Source organism: Oncorhynchus nerka, linkage group LG11 (genome assembly GCF_034236695.1).
Source record: "Oncorhynchus nerka isolate Pitt River linkage group LG11, Oner_Uvic_2.0, whole genome shotgun sequence".
Taxonomy (NCBI): domain Eukaryota; kingdom Metazoa; phylum Chordata; class Actinopteri; order Salmoniformes; family Salmonidae; genus Oncorhynchus; species Oncorhynchus nerka.
The window spans coordinates 52,568,659-52,584,039 of NC_088406.1; the positions used below are offsets into that span (position 1 = coordinate 52,568,659).

General features: G+C 42.2%; 1 protein-coding gene across 1 annotated transcript in view; it reads right to left on the reverse strand.

The window, feature by feature from the left end:
* Positions 1-15,381, reverse strand: part of arhgef12a (Rho guanine nucleotide exchange factor (GEF) 12a) — a 71,964-nt gene that overhangs the window by 16,533 nt on the left and 40,050 nt on the right. The window contains 14 exon segments of the mRNA XM_029673202.2: positions 783-825; positions 1,571-1,669; positions 1,867-1,977; positions 2,226-2,324; positions 2,631-2,768; positions 2,984-3,100; positions 4,463-4,582; positions 5,331-5,408; positions 5,649-5,851; positions 6,099-6,156; positions 6,620-6,669; positions 7,739-7,837; positions 8,587-8,643; positions 14,888-14,982. Coding sequence (XP_029529062.2) covers positions 783-825; positions 1,571-1,669; positions 1,867-1,977; positions 2,226-2,324; positions 2,631-2,768; positions 2,984-3,100; positions 4,463-4,582; positions 5,331-5,408; positions 5,649-5,851; positions 6,099-6,156; positions 6,620-6,669; positions 7,739-7,837; positions 8,587-8,643; positions 14,888-14,982 — 1,367 coding nt within the window.

Genomic DNA, 15,381 nt, shown 5'->3' on the forward strand with positions numbered 1-15,381 from the left:
AGCCACCGCACAACAACACAGATAGGAAGAAGGTTGACACAAATTACAGCTTAAGCTTTGATTTCTCAACAACTGATGTGGGATAGTAGTATTAAATCAAGTAACAGTTTGTTTGTCACATGGTCCGAATACAACAGGTGTAGATCTCACCGTGAAACGCTTACTTACAAACAACGCAGTTCAAGAAATAGAGTTAATAAAATATTTACTACAAAAACTAGAGTAAAAATCTAATCAATCAAAAAGTAACAAGAAATGTACATAACAATAACAAGGCTATATACAGGGGTACCGGTACATGTTAGTTGAGGTAATTAGTAAAGTGACTATGCATAGATGATAAACAGCGAGTAGCAGCCAGCAGTGTAAAGGGGGGGGGGGGGGGGGGGAAATCACTGTAAATAGTCTGGGTGGCCTTTTGATTACTTGCTCAGCAGTCTCATGGCTTGGGGGTAGATGCTGATTTGGAGCCTTTTGGTCCTAGACTCGGTGCTCCGGTACCACTTGCCGCACGGTATCAGAGGGAACAGTCTATGACTTGGGTGACTGGAGTCTGACAATTTTTTTGTTTTTTGTTAGACTGGTTAAACAACCAACCACACACTTTGAGGCTTTGTGATAATGCTGCTAGTACACCGTTGAAGTAAGGGAACTTGAGGTGGCTCTATTTGGCATTCCATTAGATAACAATGGTCATTCCTCCATATACCCAGATGTGACTTGGCATGGATTTGTCAGCCAGGGAAACTAATGGAAATGAAAGCAAAGTCACAAATACTCACCAAGGTCAGAGGAGATGGACTCGGGAACAGCTACTTTTAAATTCTGTATGAAAATAAATCACATGTAGACGGGAATTGACAAAGCCAGACTTGTTTATATGTGGCTTACAGAAACACTAGAGTAAAAATACTTGACATTTAACAAAAAGAGTAAAATGACAAGTGCAGAAGAAGTCCTAAATGTATGCCGTGTGTGTGTTAGTAGTGCATGAGAAAACAAACTACAGGAGAAAATCTCTGGGTCCCTCAAGTACTGCGGTCTTAGGCACTACAATATATTGCATTGGGAGTCAACAGAACAGTGGATGAGAGAAATGACGGCTCCAGCTGAGGAGAAATGTATTACTGCAGGGAGAGGGGACTCCTGACAGAATAAACCAATCAAACAAACACACTGCTCTATAGTAACACTAGTGTTGCATATCATACCAACACTGTCAGGGGATGTAGGTGTTTAATCACAACTGGTGTGGGGGGAGTCCATGACTTCTGCCACAGCGCTGTGGGGTTTGTTTAATAACAACAGTGCACTGTGCATGTCTGTGCTGGCTTGGGCCTGCAGTTTGGATAAAAGCTAGCTGGGATCATGTAGTGACTGTGGATGAAAGCCACTTGAGACTACAGGGCGCCGTATTCATAAATAGTCTCCGAATAGGAGCACTGGTCTAGGATCAATTTATCCTTTTAGAGCATACTAAATATGAGTTACATGATCTTAGATCAGCACTTCTACTCTGAGACTCTTTGTGAATGTGGGCCCAGATGTAGGCTAGTTCAACTCAACTCACAGCTCCCCGGTCTATGAAGAAGCTGTGGAAGTCCATGAACACCCGTCTGGTTTCTTTGGAGTTAGTTTGCTTGCACAGGTCAGCGAAGAGGTAGCAGAGCTGGAGAGAAACATTTCACATGATCAATGAGAGGTGACACAAACACGTTCTACACCATCATGTCTTTGTGTCAGCACTGTACTGACATCCCTGTATTTTTGTATTTTTTTAAATAAACTTCTATTGTTGTCTGTAACTGGTCACAACACAAACATGGTCAGGTGAGGGTGAGTGTGTGTGTGTGTAGGGACTCTTACCAGCGGTGCAGGGTCAAACTGCGAGACAACGTGATGCAGGAAAGCTGCCAGGTGAGCAGGTCTGGACTTGAGCAGCTCCATGCTCTGGAAACAGCTGCACTGGCCATTGACCTGAGATACACACAGTGTGTGTGTGTGTGTGTGTGTATGTGTGTGTGTGTTACGAGCTAGCTTAACCCCATTAGAAAATCCTCAGTGAGGCTTGTCAGTCTTTCACCCTTTTAGGACCAAAAAACTCCAGCACCCTGGTATGTTTCACAGTGTTTGTAATGAATGTTAAAAAACAAACGTTTGGGTCGATAGGCCATAATGCAAAGAAGTTATATTTTCACCTTATTTTGGATGTATTTAGGGCCTACCTGTTCTTGATCAGAGTCAAAGTAGTCATCCTCAGCTCCAATGATCTGGGAGACGAAGCGTGAGGAAGGGCTGTTTACAGCAGAGGGGGACAGCGAGTCCTGGAGGGGTGGGGAGAGGAGGAACACAGCCCTTAGATCTCGCACTCATTGAGCGTTGACTGCTCCGTTCTCTGAGGTAGCTAACAACCTCATATACCATCAAAGGGGTGTTTAATGAAGTTGGCTCCACATCTGCAGGGCATGGGTCATGTTCATTAGACACCAAATGGAAGAAAATGGACTGAAACAGGGAGGGACAACCTGGACAAGTCCAATTAGAAACGCTCATTCTGGTTTTACGTGGCAAAACATTTAAGTGTTTTCAGTAGCATGCCCAAATGAACTTTAGCCAGGTCTCGATCTCACCAGGTCTGGAGTGTCTTCTGGGTCGGGGGAGTGGCAGGAGTTGAAGCTGTCTCGGGGCGTGCTCTTTGGGCTGTGGTAGGACAACATGTCTCTTTGGCACAGGCTCTCCGGGGAGGCAGCTGCAAAACTGCGGAGAACCTGCAAAAGGATAACATTTGGTAAGCTATCAAACATTCACCTGGCTAGACCTGGGTGGTGTTCATTAGGAACCAAATGGAAGAAACTCAGCTGAAACAGGGAGGGATTATCTGGACCGTTCCAATAACAAACACTTGTTTGGGACACAGCAGTGGGTTGCGGGTTTGGGTTGTAGTGTACTGTCTGCTAGGTGCAAAACTGAAAGTAACACTTACAGGGGACATGGTACTGCTGCTCCACGAGAGGTCATTGCTACTGTCTCCCCTGGAGGAAGGGGTGTGGTCCATGTCCACCATGCTACCGTCATCTCCGTCACCCAATTGCAGGGCATCCTTAGAATTATATCACAGTCAATCACACGCAGAAAATATAAATATTCCCCAGAATTGAAAGCGAAAACCAACAAGTATTTTGTATACATCTATATTGTTATGATTTCAACACACACAGTCTACAGAAATGGAGCAGAACATGCACAGATCAACTACCTATAAATATCATTGCTTAGGGCAAGGCTAAAACTCAGGCAAAAAGTTTGTCCTGGTAAGGTTACATAGTCCGGGAAAACTCATTGGACTGATTATGGCACTCACAGAAAAGCATAGATTCTCACACTAGCTATTAGTTATTAATACTACATATTACAATAGCCAGAAGCCACTCCTGCGTTGTCTTGGTTGTGTGCTTAGGATCGTTGTCCTGTTGGAAGGTTACCCTTCACCTCAGTCTGAGGTCATGAGCGCTCTGGAGTAGGTTTTCATCAAGGATCTCTGTACTTTGCTCCGTTCATCTTTCCCTCGATCCTGACTAGTCTCTCAGTCCCTGCCGCTGAAAAACATCCCCACAGCATGATGCTGCCACCACCATTCTTCACCGTAGAGATGGTGCCAGGTTTCCTCCAGACGTGACGCTTAGCATTCAGGCCAAAGAGTTTCATCAGTTTCTCATGGTCAGAGACCTTTAGGTGCCTTTTGGCAAACTCCAAGCGGGCTGTCATGTGCCTTTTACTGAGGGGTGGCTTCCATCTGGCCACTGTACCTTAAAGGCCTGATTGGTAGAGTGCTGCAGACACAGTTGTCCTTCTGGAAGGTTCTCCCATCTCCATAGAGGAACTCTGGAGCTATGTCAGTGACCATCAGGTTATTGATCACCTCCCGGACCAAGGCCCTTCTCCACTGATTGCTCACTCTTTGTGGTTCCAAACTTCTTCCATTTAAGAATGATGGAGGCCACTGTGCTCTTGGGGACCTTCAATGCTTGGTACCCTTCCCCAGATCTGTGCCTCGACACAATCCTGTCTCGGAGCTCTACAGACAATTCCTTCGACCTCATGGCATGGTTTTTGCTTTGACATGCACGGTCAACTGTGAGACCTTATATAGACAGGTGTGTGCCTTTCCAAATCATGTCCAAATCAATTGAATGTACCACATGTGGACTCCAATCAAGTTGTAGAATGATCACGGATGTGCGAAAGGTCTGAATAGGTATGTAAATAAGGTATTTCTGTAATTTTTTTCTTTTTCCTGTTTTTACTTTGTCATTACGGGGTATTGTGGACTGTTAAGAAAATGTTTTTATTGAATCCATTTTAGAATAAGGCTGTAATGTAACACAAAGTGGAAAGGGGAAGGGGTCTGAATACTGTATAATATGTTTGTTTTCTTTTTTTATTCGGGGGGGATGCAAGTTACCTGTGCTCCTCCAGTGGCCTTACTGAGCTGCCACTGCAGCTGTGGAATGTGCTTCTTGGCTTCCTGGATGTCCTTCAGTAGTTTTGGCGTCGGATTCCTGCTGTACTCCTCCTTCATTGCCTGTAGGGAGGGAGAGAAGGAGGAAGGGCGGCAGAGACACTCAGTCAGACAGTCATTGGAATCCAAAGTAGCCAAGTCCATAAAAGTATTTTGGACTTTGAACGGTATAGACTTGCACTCCTTTTCAAAGGTGTTTCTCAACACACTTGCTGTGGCTATACTGTCCTGACCCTGTCGTGTTTACACACGTAGCAGCAGTAAAGTGTGCTTAGTGGAGTGGGTAATGTGGCTCTGTGAAGCACAGAGAGAATTATTGGAGGGGAGGTGGTGGGGTTGACTGGTTCTCTTCTGAGTGGCTGTCTGCTAGAGTGACTGTTCTAGTCCAAAACCACAGGAAAAGTTCTTATAGTCAGTTATCTACACAAGCCACACAGCAGTGTTGTTCTGAACGTCTCAAAACCTATTCAAATACAATTCTAGGACAAAGACCATGACTTCACACGCGTCAAAATGTAACCTCATCCAACTACAAAACATTGCTTTTCTTGACAGTATTTGACCTCGTATGTCCAGAGTGAGCAGTCTCTGAAAAACAATTCATAGACTATGACCCATATATATTCACCGTCTCGGGTAGAAGTGGTGATCTAGGATCAGGTCTCCATGAATTCTTAGTCATTATAATGTAAAAGGCTATACTAAAATCAGCACCCCTACTCGGAGACAATTCATGATTATGGGCCCTGAATTTAGCATATGCCCAAATACTAAAAGAGATGGTTTCTCCTGCATCAGATAAAATGCTCACCTGCAAATCTTGTTGCTCCTTGGACAACATCTTCTGCAGGATGTCCACCTTTTGGCTGTGTACGCTGTTGTTCTCTTCCTGCACAATGGGAAGGAGACAAACAGCGCTTGATCAGGACATGGAACCAAACACACAGTAAAAGAAATTAAGTGAAGTAGCAAGGGAGGACAACAGAGTTTTAGTGAACAGACAAACGTAAACTATGGAAACAAACACTGAGGACAGACAGGCAAAGAGGGATGACATGGAGAAGATGGAGCACAAAGGAGGAATGCATCTCAGAAGACGGTAAAAGGCGAGGAGGAGGCGCTCTCATACCCATATCGGTAGAGGAGAGGTGATGCGGTCATGGGGGCTGTATGGGCGCTCCCCCGTTGGCTGTCCAGGAGTGTTTGGAGAGGAGACAGGGGACGACCCAGCCTGGGGCCCCGGGAACCCCAGCTTAGCCTCGCACTCCGATAGGGGGATCTGGGGCAACCCAGGGGGTCGCCCCAACACTGTGAGGGCCACATAGGAGCCCGCTGAAGAAATAAGACGGATACGGAGATATGCTTAAAAAAAAAGTGTATTCGGAATACTAGGCCTAATTCTGATTATCATTGCATGACTTTCCTAGCCTGGTCCCAGATCTATTTGTGCTGTATTAGCAACTTCTATGGTCTTTGGAACAACCACAGCAAAAATATTAGTTGGAAATACAGCACAAATAGGAACCAGGCTATGACTTTCCGGTGTCAATTACGAACAATAAAACTTCACAATGCTTACATTTGATGAGCTTTACTACTTCCACGTGGTTTGAATGTGTTACTAGGGTCCCGTTCACCTGGAATGAAGTAAAACAGTCATAATGAGAAAATTCATTCAACGCTGCTTGGAAATCAAACGAGTTAATGTCCTGTCCGGCCTAATGTCAATTCAGTATTTCATTCATCCACCCCTCTTCGCACACACCCCAGTGACAGCAATGTTTAGGTTTTTGTGTTTTTTGATGGGATCTAATCCAACCAGCAGGTGGCATAGTGGAGCTGGTGTTTTGGCTAGAAGCCTCGGTTCACAAAACAAGCTGTGACTGGAGACTATAAGGAGATGGCAACAAGGCACCTGGGTCGTGATCAGTAACAATAACATCTTGTTATTGGATTTTCAACATTGCAGAACCAATTGCAACTTAAAAAGGCAACTCCACCAATGTTCTAACAACAGCAAACTTATTTGAGAATAGGAGTTATTTAAGAAAAGTGCAAGGGTGCCAATATATTTGGCCGCAACTGTATAGATTAGTGTACCTTGATGATCCGGTCACCTGTCTGTACACCCGCACGCTCTGCAGCGCCATCTAGGAAACAGAGGGGACGAGAGTCAGGAAAACACAGAACAACCCTTTAGGGGGGAAAAATAACAGTGTATAAGATGAACAATGCCCAATATACCCATTACAATACCACTGTTTGCCCTATAAAAGTAATGTCGAAGTACATCGTAACATATCGTACACCATAATTTGGGGCCTGAGTTTTTCCAGACCTAATCGGGAGGAACTCCGGGCCCCTAACCATCACAGTGGTTGTGTGGTGCTGAAGGAGCCCATTAGGCTGCTCCTCCCCAGACATAGGGCTTTAGGAGCCAGAGAGAGGGTTCATTATGGGATAGGATTCAGAGGAATATTATAGGGTCAGGAGACAACCGAGACATAGGTGGCACCAGAAATGAGTGCCCGTGCCGTCACAACATAAACACCAGTGCGGCTTTGTACACGTCAGTCTGGAGCTTAGGCAAGCAGGCAGAAATTCCTACCATGTCACACTACTGCGTTATATGGGGAACTGTAATATAGCCCTGTCACAAAGAATATACAGGTATTTTAAACCATCTTAAATGTAACATTGAAAGTGTGGGGAAACAGAAATGTGACTGAAAGGAGTGATATAGCGTAAACTTGTATATAAATGCAATACTGTATGTTAACACCTTTGGGCTGTGTATGGGATACTGAAAAGTAGCCTACACCACTTGTATCTGCAGCATAGACAACATCCTTCGTAACTTCAACTGGGAGAAACATTACCAAGCCCATCCATAATAATACACACACATTGAGACCCCGAGCTTCTCTTCCTCTCTCCCTCCCTAATGTGTGCAGCTCACTACGCACACATCAGCCTCTATAAGGGAAAAGACAAGAGCTGCCTTGGATTCAGGGCCTGTTAGAATTCCCATCTCTCACACAGATGACATGGCAGTACACCAGAGCCTCAAACTAACTTCCTGGTTAGTTCCTGACTTTTTTTATACCAGTATTTGGCTGATGATCTGATGCTAAGATTTGGCCCTGAGACTATTGAGGATGATAAGTAAGTGAAGGCAAAGACAACGGCTATTTCCATTGTGTGTGTGTGCGACCTTACCTTCCTTGACGAGCTGCACAAAAACTGGGTTGTCTCCGCTCACCGTCAGCCCAAAGCCATTCTCATCTTTCTGAATGATCACACATCGCTGGACAAGCCCTTCGCAGGACAGAGAGAGAACAATGATTTCACAAACAGGGGCCTCAGATTCAGTTCGACGAAGGCCAGTTTGGTAGGTGAACCCAGACACCCAGTGGTGTCCTGTGAAAGGAGAGGTAGCAGGCCGAAAGAACAACACCGTGAACCGAGGGTGAAGGATTCAAATTAAGACGACCACTGCACCCATTGGTCACTGTAAAGGTTAGGGTCAAATAATTGCAGAGATTTCTTGAAATCTGTAGGCTAATGTACATACTGCTGTTAGCGAGTGGAGAGTTAGTAGAACAGTGTATGTAGAGGGTTGAGATGTCAAGGCACTGCAATCAAAACCACACAAAAAGTCATTGAAACAGAAGGGCACGCACACAAACACGTGCATGCTTGATGCGCACACACACCTAGACCTCTTGTACTGGGATATGAGGGAAGACAGGTGTTTGGAGGGCAATGAGGTAGTAATTAACTGGGCTGGAGAGGGTCAGGGAGTGGGAAAACTAGTACGGTGCCCTCCTTGAGCTCTTCCAACAGGCAGGCTGTGCTTGCCTGGGTCTTGTAGGGGAGAGCCATGCTCATGACATTCAAAACAAAAGAGGCTGGGTCAGGCGAGATTTGAGCTCCAGGCTGGGGGAGGGTTTTGAATCGGGAGGAGCAGAGGGGGTCAGAGTGAGAGAGTGTGAGTGTGAGAGAGGGCGAGAGAAACAGCCAGCAGAGAGGCAGGCAGCTAGCGACACCAACCAGGAGCAGCTTACCACAGGACTCGGGCTTCCCCTCCACTAGAACACAGTCACTCTTCTGCACCAGAACGTCTGGCCCACCAGAATGCAGGCGGGCAGGCAGAGCAACACAACACCCAACAGAACAACAACCAGCGCAAAAAGGAAAAAAAGAGACAAATAAAAAGAAAGGAAATTATAGGAGAAAACATGGAGACAGAGAAATCTAAATAAAACATTAGCTAATAAATAATGGGATGGAATGACAGTAGTGTAGCTGTCTGAGTATGAATGAAAGAGGTAGCTAAGACATTACGTTTGACTACACCTACATGTTTTAATTACACCAGTTGAAATGTAGGCCTATCACAGGTTTGGAACCAAATTTAAAAACAGCATAGATTTCATAGCTTGTCATCATTCTTTTTTAAAAGACAATACGGTGCAGTGTCCGATTTGGATGCTGGGGGGCAAGGATACCCCCAGCCCCACTAAACCATTGACAACTACGTTGTTAACTATTTGGTTGTAATATCATAACCTCTTGAAGAGCATAGTAGGAACTAAGGAACTATCAGAGTTATATAGCCAGTAACTATCTGCATGCTTTTCATGAACCATAAACACCAAGTGATCATGCAATTTCAGCTACATGAGGGTAGCCTATCCATTTGACATGTAGCTAGCTAGCTAAGCAAACAACATGTGTTATTTTGCATGCTTCATCAGAGATAAGGCTTTTGGAAAGAGCTCGTCGTGGGCAAGTCCTCGTCCTGGTAAAATTGTCAGTTGGACTATTCTCATCATCACTATAGATAGAAAGCAAATCAAACACTATTTGGATATAACCGTCTAGTTTATCTCCTGAAAGTTATCTTGTTTAATTAGCCATATTGACGTGATGTTATTAGCTAGCTAGCCAACTTGACATGGTCCATCAATCAATGTAGCCCATCATGTCTGTCAGCAGCAAGCGTGACTAAACACTCTTAAAAACAATGTTGAAAAGGGGATGTTAAGTAAATTCGCTATGTAGGCCTACATTGGTTGGAGAAAAGTACATTAGGTCTACTTACCACTATGTTTAGCCAACTGTACAACGTGTCTACCGGTAGCTTGCAAAGTAAACATTATCAGCTAACAGTACATAGGAAAATGCACCCTTCTGCTGCTTGACAGGTAGAGCCCACAAGGATGGGAAATGAACGTAAACCACTTATACTTGTCAGGTATAGTTAACTTTTATTTTATATCACTCAAACATCCAATTAATGGTGGCCAATATTGAGAGATATCGTGAGGTTACCCTCACGTATCTGAAATGAGATGATCAATTGATGTTTACTAATCATGAAATGCATGTAGTTGCTTTGTTGTATAACTCTGATGATAGAGCTAATGTGACAAATAGTTTTGCATGGAATAATCAGACAATTTTTTATTCTGACTCTGCTCTTCAATAGGTGATGATAGTACAACCAAATAGTTAACATTTCTTTAACAATCTCTTGAAAACAGCACGCAGTTGTCAATGGTTTTAGCAGAGCTGGGAGTTTCCTTGACCCCCCAGCAGGCAAATTGAACACTCTGCATCTTATTGTGGCGTTTTATTGATGACGACATATATACAATTTGTAAAAGTAATAGCTTACATGATATTTCAAGGATGCTTACATCATCAACAAATTTAGCTAGCATCTGGGCATTTCCATCTAAAAGGAGCCATGAACACCAACATGTGAAGTTCATAGGAGCATATCAAGTTGGCTGTCAAATGAAAGCGAAGATTCTATATTTTTGTGAAATGAAGGCATATATACATTTTTCAACCATTTCCCATCCTAAAAATGGAATAAGCAAAAGCTTGATTTCTGGTCAAACAGATGGAAAAGGGGACTAAGACAACATCTAAACATAAAAACTCTTAAAGGGTATTAGAAATACATCAAAACACAATAATGTTGAAGTAAAGACCCCTGCCAACTAATATCAACAATTCAATTTAGTTTTGGAGAAAGTTTTTGCATTCTGTAAGTTTAAGAAACATTGCCTTGTGCCTTCAAATTCCATTACGGAAAACCCACAATATCTTTAAGATATTTTCTAATCAACTACCTCATGAGGGGGGAGGATAATGAAAGTGCACAAAAATAACAAGGTAGACCTACCAATTAGTTAGTGATTTTACTGGGTAAAGTTCTGATTCCAAATCGGTAACGGAATTACAGAAAAATCTGTAATGGAATTACTGCAGTTGAATTAGCTACAATGGGAAATCATAGAAACCACAGTTGGGTCACCTGCTACTGTCCTCCCTTCCACTGACATACTGTTATGTTCAGCTCATAACTGTTATCTTTCTGTCATCTAGTAGTCAAAACCCACTCTTTCTCCTCTCCCGGCCCTTACTGACACTTACTATAACACCTACCGCCTACCCTTCAGCACCCCTCATTGCTGGCTCAATAACCCACATTTGAAATGTAACATCGGGAAATATTCCAAAAGTATAAAAGGCAGCTTATGTGCGTGCTGGCACTCCATAAGAGTGGGGACCAATGTTCCCTAAAATGTTTTTGGGCACTGAGCAAATTTTAGGTCTCGTGAGCAGAAACATGAACATTGTGAGAATTATGTGCAACTTCCGGTGCGCGTTTATAATGAACACTTAGGCTGTACCCTTACAGTTTTAGACAGTAGCCAATAGGCTATTGTGGCTATTTGAGCATAATGTAGGCCTACCAACAAAACCAATGGAGCAAATCCCATAACATTTTCACATGGAAATAGCTTTGGATTTCTATATACAGTAGCCTATATGCGATGTTCATTGTATGCCTACATTGCATGACACTTTTCAAAACATTTTTACATTATGTAGGGCTTGACACTAACTATTTTTTTTTTTGTTGGTCTGCAACACCAAGCCTTTTCACAATTGCAGTCTGATTTCCAAGTGCTACAGAAGTCACTCTTAGATCTTAGTACTTAACGCAAACCAAACAAAAAAACATGCTATTTTCTAGGTCCCATAACTTAGACATAAGCGACCTAGAATTTACTAGCCTGAACAGAACACAAATTGAACGAGTTCCCTCTTATAAATACCTTAATATCTGCCTAGATGATAAATTGCCATTTGAAATTAAATGTTTCTGAGCTGGTAAAGAAATTCAAGATGAAAATGTGATTATTTTACAGCAGTAGAGCATGTCTGTCTTTTGATAATAGTAAGGAAGTTGTCCAGACCACTTTTGTCTGTTTTAGATTACGGGGATATAATCTACATGCACGTAGCAGCTTCCACACTTAAACTTCTAGATGCTGTTTTCCATTGTGCCCTTAGACTCATTACTAGTGATCATTTTAGAACTCACCACTGTGTATTGTATCAAAAGGTGGGTTGGGCATCTCTTTATGTAAGAGGAGAGCAGCGTTCCCTTTAGTTTATTTACAAAGCGCTCTGGCAGAAACTTCGGATGTATCTGACAACACTCGTCAAGGTCAAAACAATAGGATACAATACAAGAGCACAAGATTAGATGGTGCTATAGGTTCCAAGGATGGTTTCTGATTTAGGGAGAGCTGCTTTTGGTTTTTATGCTCCACAGATGTGTAATGTGTTTCAGGGGAGGCTCAGGCTTGAATGCATGTTGCCCTTTAGGGGATTTAAAACAATGGGGAACGCTCTATGTGAAGATTGTGTTAGTTTATGATCTAGTTTTGTAATGTAGTATTTTATTATGTTTTGTACTGATGTGTGTTTGTACCGCGCATGGCTCATTTGGAAAATGTAAATAGTCTCAATATGACACCCTGCCAAAATTTATTTACAGTAATAAGCATTCTCACCCACTAGAGTAGAGTACAGTATAATGTACTGTACATATCTACTTTACTGTACTGTACTGTGCTGCAGGGGTATTCAACTGCAGGGGGTCCTCAAAGAAAATAATAATATAAAAAATAATTACAAAACTACAGTATAGAAAATATAACATTCTTTCTAATGATGCCAACTTTATTTCTCAACTCCTGATATTGAGGAAATTACACTAATTGGAGCCAATTACACTCACTTCAGTATCTAGCATAGGCTTTGGAAAAGCACCCACAAATAGGCCACCAGTGCAGCAAGTGCCGTTGGCTAGCTGACTAAACTCCACCATGGTGAGTCTTGTCACAACACAACTGACTTGCTCAAAAGCATTAAAAGGAAAGAAATTCCAAATGTACTTTTAATAAAGGCACACCTGTTAATTGAAATGCATTCCAGGTGGCTACCTCATGAAGCTGGTTGAGAGAATGCCAAGAGTGTGCAAAGCTGTCATCAAGGAAAAGGGTGGCTATTTGAAGAATCTCAAATATATTTATTTATTTGTGTCACACTTTTTTTTGGTTACTACACAAATCCATATGTGTTATTTCATAGTTGTCTTCACTATTATTCTACAATGTAGAAAACTGTAAAAAAAATAAAAAAATAAAGGAAAACCCTTGAATGAGTAGGTGTGTCCAAACTTTTGACTGGTATTGTATATTAATATCCAGAATTATGCATTGCTGTATAGTACAGATCAGAGACCCATGATGTAATTCCATAACCATAAATCCGTTACTGGATGTAAATCCACTTCACCTACTGTCGTTCAATAACCATAATAATGTTTTTCAAATTCAACGTGTCATGTCATAGCTGACACTCCTTTCTACAGACATCTTCGGAGCAAATATTGAACAACGTTTTTTAAAAACATTATTTATTACCGTAAATCTTTTAACAAACTTTACATCTGCACAGTTCTTCCAGTAAATGTGTTTTTGTGAAATGTTCTGTGTAAATTGTCTTTGTGCATAGAGTTGTATGGTTTGTTAAACTTTGAATTCAATGGTTTTTGTTTGGCATACATTTGAAAGAATCAAAGCGTAATTCCGTTACTGTGGAATTGCCCATCTCGACTCATTAAAACTAGTGAGAAATCCAAGGGGTATGAATACTTTTGCAAGGCACTGTATAGAGAAAGCCAGGGTGCCTTTGTAGGCTATGGGCAACATTTTCATAGTGCAAAATAATTGTACAAAGTGCAAAACTCAAGCTGGCAGCGACAATAGAGTTAAAATGGTAGTATTCTATCCAAACCCAAATCCAATCTCAAGTACACTCTGTTGTTATTGTTAACTATTAACATGCCAGTGAAAGATCATGTCTTGAGACTAGCACTGAGACAATTGACTTAAACCCCAAAAAACAGCCAATTCATTTAGATCACGTTAAAGAAAGATGATGGCGCTTGAAAACTATTTGGGGATATCATTGTTAGGAACTAGGAATCATGCAACACAAAAAGGCAAGCCAAAAGGTGAAATACAGAGTAAGAAATGTGGACATGCAAACAGGGGTAAAGAAAAGTCCATCGGAATGAAACCTCATCCAATCTCTAATTTTTCAACCGGAATAATCATTTGATAATATTACTCCACTAAAGATTGGAAGTCATTGGGGGCGGCAGGTAGCCTCGTGGTTAGAGCGTTGGACTAGTAACTGAAAGGTTGCAAGATCAAATCCCCGAGCTGACAAGGTAAAAAAAAAAAAAATCTGTCTTTCTGTCATTCTTAACCCACTGTTCCTAGGCAGTCATTGAAAATAAGAATTTGTTCTTAACTGACTTGCCTAGTTAAATAAAGGTCAAATAAAAAAATATCTAAAATTGCTTGCTGCTTCTCTACTGTAACTCTGCTTTAGGCTGACAAAAATGAGACTAGAGCGTGGGCCTAAACATCAGAAGAAAGTGAACAACCACTCTGAGACCTGTCTTGGGGAACCTCTCGCTGAACACGTCTTGTCCATGTTCGTTGCGTCATTCTGAGATAAGTTGGAGGGCATGATGAGAATTCTATCTTTAAATCGCCCTGGTTGTTTGATGAGAATAAAAGAGAGCTAGTGACGAGTCATCATACCCAAACATAATCCGTGCCTTTTCTCTTATACGCCCAGATTTCAATAGTGTGAATGAACAAAAAAGTTGTCTGGTGTTTTTTCACTTGGCATTAAGGACACCAAACAGTTTGTGTACAATAACACTGAACAGAAGATGTGATTGTGCAGAACAAAGATCTGCGCATAATCAAATAGAGCAAGACTTCTGCAAGACCTATTAAAGACATGGTGGCCTTAAAGGTTCAGAAATTCAGGTGCAGAGATAAAAAATAAACAGTGCATATCCACACAGTGAACATGAAGCATAGTGCATAGCATACACCATCGACTCTCACCATCCCATCATGCCGATTGCAAACCATTCATCTGTACCGCGTGTGTGTGTGTCAGAAGGTTTACCTGTAGGGTCAAACTCATGTGAAGAGGAGACTGCCGGTTTATCACTTTTGGGTTTCTTGTCAGGGGGGTGGTCTTTACTGAGAATGCTACTGCTTCTGAAAAGAGAGAGCTTTGTAAAAAAACAAGGAAACATCGGAAAAACGTATACCATAAGAGTTAACCTGATGAGAATTAAGGAGCACAGCAACTGTGCTATCGAAGAACACAATATGTTACTTGTGCCGCTACTAGGCGTACAACACTGACAACTGTCCTTTTCTATAGGAAACATAACAATTTTAAATGTCGTGGAGTATCACCAATGACTGCAGTGCCGATGGGAATATCCACAAGCATAAAACAGAGAAACTCAATTGTTCACTCAATGGCCACCCCATCAACGACGAGGTGACATCTTATGAATCATGATAATAACTGCATTTGACAGATGATCTTGGACTGGCTGTGCTGCTGAGTAGGTCTGTAAGAGCTGGAGGAGCGAGTGAATGGGCCCT